The sequence below is a fragment of the Crinia signifera genome, chromosome 7, assembly GCF_055691185.1.
Source record: "Crinia signifera chromosome 7, ASM5569118v1, whole genome shotgun sequence".
NCBI lineage: Eukaryota > Metazoa > Chordata > Amphibia > Anura > Myobatrachidae > Crinia > Crinia signifera.
This window is the reverse complement of record NC_139223.1, coordinates 99,939,922-99,952,196: the sequence shown is the minus strand read 5'-3', so window position 1 is coordinate 99,952,196 and position 12,275 is coordinate 99,939,922. Positions and strand designations below refer to the sequence as shown.

General features: G+C 44.4%; 1 protein-coding gene across 1 annotated transcript in view; it reads right to left on the bottom strand.

Annotated features, from left to right (window-relative positions):
* Positions 1 to 8,585: 8,585 nt before the first annotated feature.
* The window catches only part of LOC146020418 (coiled-coil domain-containing protein 14-like), a 135,475-nt gene continuing 131,785 nt past the window's right edge, over positions 8,586 to 12,275 (bottom strand). Inside the window, exon 12 of the mRNA XM_083153538.1 lies at positions 8,586 to 8,705. Coding sequence (XP_083009664.1) covers positions 8,601 to 8,705 — 105 coding nt within the window. The 3' untranslated portion in view covers positions 8,586 to 8,600. The remainder of the gene's footprint in view (positions 8,706 to 12,275) is intronic.

The window sequence follows — 12,275 nt, the reverse complement described above, 5'->3', positions numbered from 1 at the left end:
TCAACTTAAAAAAGACTGGTTCTTCTTTAATTCTTGAACCGACTAAAAATTTTTTAAAATTCTGTAATAGCAACATAATTTGAAGATGAGCTTTTTGATAATTATTTCATAATATCATAATATCATGAGTAGATATAAGGAGATACAGGTACATACCGATCACGATGTTGAAATGGGGCAAAAATAGGATGACGAGTAGAGAGGTAAATTCGTCTGTCCTCTCTAAAATACAATGGGGGTTCATGTAACCAGTGTACTCAAATCGAGAAAAACACCACATTTCTTGGGGCACGGTCATTATATTATAAAAATGGCCCAAAGGTACCTATATTGGAGTAATGTCTAGTTCGGGACCTGTTATACAGCCTGATAAATTCATATAATACAATCCCCTATTGAGGGGGGAAAACGTCCATACATAGATGAACTCACAGTCTATATATATATATATATATATATATATATATATATATATATATATATATATATATACACACACACACACACACACACATACACACACTGTTTTTCTCCTGTGTGTGTACATACATACTTACATAGGCGGATCCAGGAGAAAATGACAGGGGGGTCACCAAGATAGGGGAGGGGGGTGTTAGTGGTGCCAGTACGCATGCTGAGGAGGAAGGGAAGGAGAACATAGAGAGGGCAGGAATGGGATTAAAAATTAGGCCCTGGCATTGAAAGTACACAGGCCCACCTTGGCGTCAATACTGAAGGATGCATTAGTGTGCACGCCGAAGGCGGTAAAAGGGGGTGTGGCCTTGAGTGCTGTGTACCACACCATATACCAAATCTACACATTATGCAACAAAATAGTAGACCCCCATTATACTTGCCCCTTACACATTATGCCAAACTAATTGAGCCAAATTTCACATAATACTACACAGATTATGGCAAAATTCACAAAAGGCTTCACAAAAATGGACATTGCGCGCCAAAAATTTTCACCATAATGCCCATTACAAGTTAAGCCACAGACCATCATGTCTACTACGTATTATGCCAAACACCGTAATGCCTATTACAAATTATGCTACATAAGTGCTGCTTACCTACATGCTCGTTGCCAGGGGTTCCATGCTTGTTGTCATGTGGGATTCCATGCTTGTTGCCATGTGGGGTTCTACAGGAACTAGTTGCCGCCCGCTGCCACATGAAAGAATTCACAGCCGGGCAGAGTGTCCAGCTGCCTGGCTGTATACGATGTCAATCACAGAGCTCACTGCAGCAGCCAGCCCAGCCCCCTAGGACTTTTTTTTTTCAATTTAAATGCCGCCCGCCGCCTGAAAGAATTAACAGCCGGGCAGAACGTCCTGCTGCCCGGCTGTATACAGTGTGCGTCAGGCTCAGCTCTGCAGCAGCCCCTAGGTCCCGGGCGGCTTCCGGCTATTTTAAAGCTTAGCGCGTGCTGCCGCGGTCAGGATTGGTGGCTGCTGGACCGCGAGCGAGCTCTGATTGGCTCACGGACCCAGCAAGCGGCCGCGCCAGCGCTAGATATGCTTTAAAATAGCCGGGACGCGGGAGCCGCCTGGGACCTAGGGGCTGCTGCACAGCTGAGTGTGATGTGCACACTGTATACAGCCGGGCAGCAGGACGATCTGCCCGGCTGTTAATTCTTTGCCACGGCAAGCGGCATTTAAAGTTTAAAAAAAATTGTGTCAAATGACGGGGAAGAATTCCTCTATCCGGCACGGCACGAGATTCTCCGACAGCACCAAGTGGCTTAAAACCCAGTGGATCAAGAAGCATATTATCTCCACAGGAGTAAGATGAACAGCAGTTTTCCAGATATCTAAGTATAAGCCTTCACTGTCTACATTATAAATTGATACACATGCTACAATTTTAAGACCAATATTGTCATTGATGTGTGTTTTTTTTATATTTCTTTTTAATAAATTAACATTGAGGACTTCCGCTTCCGGGTTGATGCAGACGGAGCTCCCCTTCTGAGCTCCGCTCCCAGCACAACCTCACCGCAATAGTTACACAGCTCCTGGAGCCTCTAATCAGCACAGCAACCTCCGCTTACCTCCCGGAGCCCCCAGGCACCGATACAAATGGAAAAAAAGTATCGTGGGGTCCCCCGCTCAGCCGCAGAGACCAGATAGACGGCGTGGGGCGGAAAACATGGCGCCCGGAGACGCTGACCAGCTCCCTTTCCCTGCATCCAAGAAATCTGCAGCAGAAGGTAACACGCTGGGGGGACCGCAGCAGAGGGGATTAGAAACCCCAGTCACTTACAGAGAAGTGGTCGAAGCAATTACAGCCACAATGTCCCCGCTTCTAACTAAAGCTGTAGAAGATATCACAAGCCAAATACATAAGGTATCGCAAAGGGTGGATATCATTGAACAGCAACAGGGTGCAATCTCCCATGATTTAGCTAAAACCCAGGTGGACATTATCAAGATCACTAGAGAAAACCATCAGCTATGGAATAAGGTGGACGAATTAGAAAATAGGTCCAGAAGATGTAATATCAGATTGGTGGGCCTGCCTGAGTCTGTGAAGGGCCCTGCTCTGGCCCAATTTGTCCACATCACTCTCCGCTCGCTCTTAGGCATCACAGAAGTCTGTAAAGACATGGTGATTGAGAGGGTCCACAGGGTAGGACCGCCGCCGACTCCGCACAGACCGCGTCCACGTGTAACCCTTTTTAAATGCCTGAGCTACCTGCACAAGGTAGAGATCTGGTCCGCTTCCCGAAAATTGAAGAATCTCACCTGGGAAGGAAATAAGTTATACATTTTTCAGGACTTTTCGGCTGAACTGTCCAAAATCAGAAAATCCTTCTCCCCAATATGTTCAGCCCTGGCCACAAAGGACGGAAATTTGGCCTCCTCTATCCTGCCAAGCTGCGAATATACGATGGCACCACTTTCAAGGATTTCTCTACCCCCTTTGATGCATCAGCTTACCTGAGAGAACTCTCTCGCTATTCTGCGGACGACCTCACTGACATTTCCCCACCGCCTAACAACTAATGATCACCCCCCTGACTGCGGTTAACTCTCCAACAACAAAGATGTGGATAATCTCTATTAACAAGGACATGAGATAATACCCACAGAGAACAAAACTGTTACGAGACTGTCCAGAAGTCCACCGCGACCTTACAAGCACCAAGTCACTCCTGCTGAAAACTTAGGGGCAGAAACCCCGAAGCAAGCCATGGACTCTCGGCTCCTTATCAAGAAAGAAAACTGCATACACGCTTCTATTTCTGGTTTCAAAACGTTTATCTCCAATTATAAAATGATTATTTCTAATTATTAGAGTTTATATACCTCACAATTTGCCGGTACATGTTGTCCTACTAGACCTATTATAACCCCCTCCTCCCCCCTCATTAAGCCTCTATAAATCCCACTTCCCTATATAGGAGGTGAGCTAAAAGTGTTAAACTGACACAACGCTATATAACAAGTCTGCATAGTGTGCTGACTCTTGCCTTGTGGAGCAGAGCGGTGAGGAGCTGAATTGGACCGCATCTTTTCCGGTACCCTAAGAGCTCATTACCAAGATATAATTGTTTTTACAGGAAGCCCGACCCTGGGTATCTTTACCCACGGAATGACTAAACTGTCTTTAGTCCTCCTTCTCTATCTTCCGATTTCTTTCCTCTTTTCCTTCTCCCCCTTTCTCTCACCTAGCATAGAATGTCCAAGGTTACAAACCTACCAATTTATTAGATCTAAAGATATCAGATTGTATGGTTTTACAACAAGGATGCATGTGTTATACATTAAACACCAAACAGGTCACAGCTGTGTTAAATACACAACACCCTGGTACCCACCATGAACCCCACTTTTAAAATAGCCACCTGGAATGTAGGTGGTATAAACTCGCTGATAAAACGAAGGAGAATACTAGTATACTTGAATAAATCTCGGGTTGATATAGCCTTTCTACAAGAGACCCACTTGATCCCCTCAGAGGTCCTGAAATTACAAATGATGGGTTGGACTGTCTTCACCTCTTCCTCCTTTAATTCTAGAGCGCGAGGTGTGGTCACGATTGCTCGGAGCTCTCTCGCACTGGAGGTATCGCATGTGGACACCGATGTGGATGTGAGATATGCCGTCGCAACAATCATACACCAAGGTAAAACATACATACTAGCAAACATATACTCCCCCCCACCATACTCCAAATCATTTTACAGGTCGGTTATAGCACTTCTTTCCCCACATATGGATGGGAACCTCATTATAGGAGGTGATTTTAATATGATCTCAGCCCAGACCTTAGACAGATCTAGAGTCACAGGAACACCGTCCCCTCTCCCCAAAATTGGCCTTAATCGCCTTATAAAATCCCTGGGTGTAATAGATGTGTGGAGAGCATTGCACCCCACAGATAGGGAGTATACTTGCCTGTCCGCCGCACACGGATCCTTCTCTCGGATAGATTATCTGTTGATCTCCCACTCACTCTTCCCAAGAATATCTGCTTCTTCTATCGCCCCAATACTCATCTCGGACCACGCCCTGGTATCTATAGACATCTCCATGACAAACGAACCCTCCCCATCCCGAACATGGAAATTCCCTTCCCGCTTTTTAAAATCTGACAAATTCAAAACACACATAAAGTCAACAATTGCAGATTTCGCCCTAAACAACAGTGAATGTAGGCATACAAACCCACAATTATTCTGGGTGACATTGAAAGCTGTTCTGGGGGCTCTATTCTATCCTTCACGGCGGCTGCCAATAAAAACTACACTAAGCAATATATCTCCCTACAAACCTCCCTAACTGAAGCTTACTCCAGATACCAACTAGCTCCGACCCCTTCTCATAAAGAACAATACCTACTAACAAAAACCCACATGGAAGGTTACATAAACGAAATAGGTGAAAAACAAATGTTCTCAGTCAGCCACAAATTCCACACATTTGGGAATAAAACGGGTAGATTACTCTCAAACTTGCTGAAAGGCACTAGGAAACCAGCGGTGGTTCACCCACTACATTCTTCACCATGGGACATGACAACTTCCAACGAAGAAATAGCAACATCTCTCCCCCCCCCCCCCCCCCCGGACAATACTGACTCCTCTGACCACCCTTCCCCACTGTGGGAAAGACTACACTTTCCATCCATCACACAAGAACAATCAACACTGCTTACTGGGCCAATTACCACTGAGGAAATAGAAGGGGTAATACAACATCTCAAACCCAACAAAGCCCCAGGCCCGGATGGGTACTGTGGAGAATTCTACAAACTTCTAAAACCAGAACTCACCCCAATAATGACGGACTGTTACAAATCCATCCTACAATCTGACACGCCACCAATGCACTTTAATTCCGCTATCATCAAAATTCTCCCCAAACCAGGCAGGGATCTCTCCCTGCCAGGCTCATATCGCCCAATTTCCCTCCTCAACCTCGACTATAAAATCCTAACCAAAATTATAGCAGACAGACTCAAACTAATACTCCCATCCATTATTCACCATGACCAATCAGGATTTATAATGGGAAGGCATTCCACCACAAACGTACGTAAAGTCATCGCAGCCCTAGCCCATAGCCGATCTACGCCACCCCCATCAGATCATGTGATACTCGCGTTAGATGCTGAGAAAGCGTTTGATCTGGTGGAGTGGACTCACTTATACCACACACTTCAATGCTTTGGATTCTCCCAGGCCTTCATCCATATTATACAATTACTCTATAAAACCCCAGCATCCCAGGTCTCATGTAATGGCCTACTCTCAGAACCCTTTATTCTAGGCAGGGGAACGAGGCAAGGCTGTCCCCTATCGCCATTGCTGTTTGCAATTGCTCTGGAGCCACTGGCCATGGCCCTCAGAGATTCCCAGAATTATACAGGAATACACATTGGCGGACAGGAGCTGAAAATATCTCTGTTCGCCGATGATATGTTACTTTTCATATCACAACCACAATCCTCATTACAGGAGATCCTTAAATTAATAACTGAATTCGGAAGAACAGCAGGATACAAGATCAACCCATCCAAATCAGAAATCCTTCCTATCCCTCCCAGTGCTACCCATATCACAAATATATTACAAGCCTTCCCATTTAAAATTAACAGCTCCCATTTCAAGTACCTGGGATTGCAAATCCCTAACGACCCCTCCAGACTTTATGAATTCAATTTCGGGACAACCATCACTAAAATAATAACACAACTACAGGGCTGGCAAGACCTCCCTCTATCCCTCCTAGGCAGAACAGCAGTAATCCAATCAATTATATTCCCCAAACTCTTATATGTCATGCAACTCCTCCCCTTGCGCCTGTCTCCCACAGATGAAAAACGCCTTAAAAAAGCTATCACATATTTTATATGGCAAGGCAAAAAAAAAAAAAATTGCGATGAAAAAACTGACGATGAATAAATTCCATGGCGGAGTGCACATACCAGACTTTGCTGGATACTCCATGTATCCAGCAAACTAACTAGATGTGCCACTGATTGGATATTAGGGAAAAACATATACACCAACCTCCCCCTTGAATTAGAAATCTTCCACCCCTTCTCCCTCAATGCACTTCTACATGCAAAAAAAGCCGACATTCCCTCCCATATACTCTCTCACCCCTTATTCCACGACACCTACCACAACTGGGTGAAACTGCATAAAATCCTAAATTTAAACCACACTGCATCAAAATATGTGTCTCTATGGGGCAACCCATCCTTCTCTCCTTCGCTTACCAACTCTCATTTCCTCCGATGGAGGGAGAGGGGTCTGTGTGCGGCATCCCAGGTGTTTGACCCAGGGGGAAATATCTACCCCTTCTCAATGCTGAAAGAAACCTATGGCCTCCCCAATACGCATTTTTACATGTTCCTCCAAACTAGACACTATATCTCCTCCCTCCAAACTCTACAAAACACATCGCTCCACGCCTCACCAATTGCCAGACTCCTCCAGAGATGGGAAAATAATCCAAACAAACTGAAACATGTATACGAATTAATAATAAACCCCCCAGACAACTCTCTATTTGATCCGTTAGTCAAGTCCTGGCAAAAAGACATCCCATCCATCTCCACTATAGATACACTATTACAAGACATTACAAACATACAGAAAACACTGAGCTCAGCATACTTACAAGAAGTTCATCTAAGAACAATACACAGAGCGTACATGCCTCCATCCACTCGGGCTCTCTTCGATGTATCAGTAGATGCCTCATGCCTCCGGTGCGGGAGATCGAGAGCGGACTTCTACCACTGCATGTGGGACTGCCCCAAGATCAGGAGATTCTGGAGCAAGGTATACCTTTTTATTAACCAACATTTTTCTACGAATATTTCTCCGTCCCCATTAGCGAGTTTATGCCTAAACTACTCTGAATGGATACATATCCCGGAGGCAAGACCACTCTTAAAAATGTTCACCATGTTATTTACAATAGCAAAGAAACTTATTTTGAAGCACTGGTTATCTAAGGCTGCCCCCAGCATGGCTCAGGTACATACCATGATGGTGCAACACCTGTTCTATGATAGGAAGTCTTGGCTTCAAGGAATGACCTCCTCATCACGTAATTTTGACCACAAATGGGCACCATACCTCACCACTCTGAAACCAGTGCTTAGGGACAAAATAATTAAATCTTTTGATATAACCAACTGGTCCACATTGATCTCATGAGGAGTATGAAAACAATATGGCAGCTGACCCTACTGAACACTAATGCCACGAGGAACACAACCTGCACTGTACCCGAAATATCCATGCAAGATGATGCCCATAATACAAGTCCTTAATGCATAGTGATATCTATCATCCGCAATCTATCCAATGACCGGGCCAAACTATGCTTCTTTCCCTGGTTTACCCCCCCCCCCCTCCCCTTTTTCTTTTCTCTCTATCTTTTCTAGACTTACAAATTTTAGGTTAATTGTTCGTAGTTTAAATGTACAGTGATGGCTATGGTCACAGCTATAGCGAACTAACTCATTGCATGTATGTGAAAATTCTCATTGTACTCACTTACTCCATTCCACCCCCCCCCTACATGCAATGTTAAACATATGTGCAAATTATCCATGACCGACGATTGTAATTATGCAACACACGCTGTACAAATAATATAATATATTTGTTTCATGTTTAATTTGTCTATTTGCAAATTTATAAAACAATAAAAATTGGTATTTCAAAAAAATAAAAATAAATTAACATTGTAATATTCAATTGATCCGCATAGCGCTCCACATTATTTTTCTGTTTTTCTTATCTATCACAAAGGGGTGACACCCTTTAAGTTGGAGCAGCTTGAAACAGCACCCCATCAGGCGCCCGTTTCTACTGTCACCCAATCTCGAGTATATCTCTGTATTTCTTTGAAGCCTACTATAACTTTTTTTTTTTTTTTAAGGTATCTGTGTAGAGATAACTATGGAAATGATGACATTGCTATAACAAAAAAAAAATGTGAGGACAGTATTAAATGTAAAAATGTCCATCTGTATTCTTCTGCTATATTAAAGTAAGAATGCAGTGCAAAAGGTCTCAATGTGTAATCCTCTGTTCTAACCAAATTAATTTTTTTACTCACAAGATGTCATTGAGTACTGTGCCTTTCAGGGGAAATCCAATCAGTCACGTGTGTTGTCACATGGGGAATAGCGCTGCGGTTTGAATGGATGAGAAGCAAAACACAACCAACCTGTGGAGAAATCCCTATGAGAATAGGCACATCAATTGTACCATTGGCATAACTACACAAGCATTAGGTAGATTGTGTTGACATTCGGGGCAAAAAAGTGTAAAACCCCATGTCGACCCAATGCTTGTGTCGACCTTCGTGCATGTTGACCTTCAGTATTTGACCTAATGCATGTCTATCCAAAGATCCCGTTCCCAATGTAGAAAGAATGCAAATCCTGTGATATAGTATCTTTAATAAGGGCTACAACTTGGTACATATATGACTTACACCCACATTTTTTTTTGCACATTGTAAGACACCCATAGCACCCTCATGGGGGTCCTGGGGCCCCAAAAAGTAGTCTGGACACTACACTAAGTGGGCCAAGGATGCAATATATGGCAGAGTTGAAGAACATATGTATCTAACTGTGTGGATTTTGTATATTCTCCCCTTGCTTGCGTGGGTTTCCTCCCACAATCTCAAAACATACAGGTAGGTTAATTGGCTTCCGACAAAAATTAACCCTAGGATGTCTGTGTGTGCGTGTACATGTGGTAGGGAATATAGATTGTAAGTTCTACTGGGGCAGGGACTGATGTGAAAGTTCAAATATTCTCTGTAAAGCTCTGCGGAATATGTATGCGCTATATAAGATACTGTTAATAAATAATTAAACATATAGGGAGTAGAGGACAGGGGGTTTAAGAAAAAATAGGTGAACAAATCCGGGAGCCTTCCACAGACAGGTGTAAGTTGGTCACACCATGGGAAGGAATGGTGAGTAGTTAAGCTTTAAACAAAAGAAGAATAAAGTTCAAGTAATACTCATTGTACAACCAAACCCAAGCAACACCAGGTAGCTCGGCTAGTAACTTTATATAGATTAAGAAAAGCTTTCCTTCACCAAGTGTGGGTACTGTGATTATTATTATTATAATTTTATTTATAAGGCGCCACAAGTGTTTCGCAGTGCCGTACAAAGGAACAATACAGGGAGACAAAACTTGGCATAACATTGAATAAACAACAAAAATACTGTACAAATAAAGAGCACCACAGTTCAATACACATTACAGCTTAAATGTAAGTAGTGAGGACCCAATCAACATACAACTAGAGGCTTGAGGCCAATGATGGAGATGAGTATGCAGACGAAGATGGTCACTGAGTATTGGAGTAAAGGAGAGCTGTGAGTGAAATGTGAAGAGAAGTGGGCTCTTTGAAGAGAAGAGGTGCTGACCACCATTTGCTGGTAAATGACACTGTTGGTCTGCTGCCTAAATTGCTAACGTTCTCTCAATACATGAATCTGGCTATTTATGTCTGCCTGGTCCCAGCATTCATTCAGGTGCTAGATGACCTCACAGACATTTAGAATCCCGACTTACAATGGCTATTTTCCCTCGTGGGGGTCCACAACCCCCTAAGAGAGAGAATAGAATCTATGGCGAGCACAGCTCTCCACCAGAGCCCAAGGGGCTTGAATGCTTTTGATCTCCTTCCTGACCGTCAGGATTCTGATGCTGGAGAAACAACAGTCGTGGGCCAACTTTCTGCAATTTTTCTGAACTTGAGTTCAAGGCCAGTTTAATAATGGGGCTGACAGAGCTGCAGCTCCAAGCACCCTATCAAAATAGATACAGATAGTGGTAGATGGTCAAATTAGTTCAGTAATACCATTCAGGTGCATGCAAGGGAGGGGTTAATACAGAGTAAGTAAAACAAGACATTGGTTCCCCCTGCTCACTGAATGGTATTAGTAACCAATATTGAACACTACATGATAATATAATTCAGAGATATTGGTTACATACTGATACCTATCGAAATAGGCCCACTACTGTAGACCAGAAAAAAAAAACATTTTGCTGCTACATTATAGCATTCCTGCCAGCAGCATCAGAGGCCCTGCCCAGTAAAACCCAATCAGGCCGTGCCTCCTGCCCAGCCATCAAGTTCAACGTCTGCTCCATGTAACCGCATGTTGCATGATATCATTTTCACAAGTGCCACACCCTTGAGCTGCCGTGCCTGAACTTATTTCTGTGAGGGCTGCTTATGCTCAGCCAGCCAAGTGAGCTTAATTTTTATGGTAAGCAAATATATACTATGGTGCCCCTTAATAGGATTAAAATGGGTGAGTTCTCAAAAGGAAGGGTCATGGTCACCTAATAGTACTCCCCTGGTGTACAGGAAGAATGTAAGAAAATGAGCCAAGGGCGATAGGGAAATAGTTGGTGACAGGGGGTAGCCACAGCCAGCAACTTGAAGCAAGAGGTACCAGTAGTGGCTCTTACCCTTCTGGAGGAGGGGGGCTGCCGCAATGCAGGCCCCCCTCCGCTGCCACGCTCCCCGCATCGTCCTGCTGTTCCTGGCCCCCTGCATTGGGCCAGCACATGCGGAGTAACTTCATAAATACTGTGCATGCGCTGGCACAAGCCTACATGGGCTCTGCCTAAAGTGAAACCAGATGCAGTCTGTGAGACTGCTCTGGCTTCAATGTGACTGTCAGTGTCTTCCTATTGGAAGTCTGACCTGCCCGTAACTCAAGGCAGTCCGATTGGGAGGTGTTCCCTCCCTCCGGAATACCTCTCTCTGCGAAAACGGGATCTGCGCACGTGCAGTATCGCGGACCATAAGGTGCATGCACCGGACCCGGGATCAAGCCTCCGGGGGCTGCTGCAAAGGCAGCCCATGGAGGCTTGGGCCTGTGCTGGCTCCGTGCAGGGGAGCACGACAGCCACGGAGCGTGGCGGTGGCCAGGGAATGCAGCGGAGGGGGTCAGCCCGCATTGTGGCAGACCCCCTCCTCCAAAACAGTAAGAGCCGCCACTGCACCTGATCCATGTACCAAAAGAATCCGAGTGATCCAAAATAAAACTTTGTTCAGCTCTTGTGGCTAATATGCATTTGGCACAAATGTTTCCAGTCGGCTCAAGCCTGCAAAATATGCACCTCCACAGAACATCTTGAACGACAAACCATGTACCTTCTCACTTCACCGACAAATGCAGCCCTCCTGTAGGGGGGCTTACAAACACTTTGTGGAAATCTAAAAAGATGCATACACACTAGATGACATCTTCACTGATATGCATGATAATCACCAGTCATACCAACATTTTCATGTTTATCAGCCAGTGTGTACATTTTATATCGTTAACTATATGTGCTCCTGAAATGCATCAAAAAATATTGCATAGATTTTACCACAAAATGAAAGTTCGTTATTAGCGATGCTCCCACCTCAGATTGTTATAAGTGCGGTGGTGGAGATTCAGATCTTGGCCCTTATTCTGATTGACTTGCAAGTCTGCAAATTTCGCAGGCTTGCGAGTCCACCAGTCACCGCCCCCACACAGCCACCCGCACACCCCTTGCATGGGGCGGTTACCCGCAGGAGTAGCATGCTCATCCATTAGCAGCCTTCATTTGATCATCACGTACCATCGAATGATTTTTTTATTTTTTATTTTAGCGCTCACAAATGAAAGACACCTCTTTGGTGTCTTACATCTGAGAGTGCCTGTGAGTCCCATAGGCAAACTACCCAGCCCGCAACCCCACACCCCCCGTCTGTATTGAT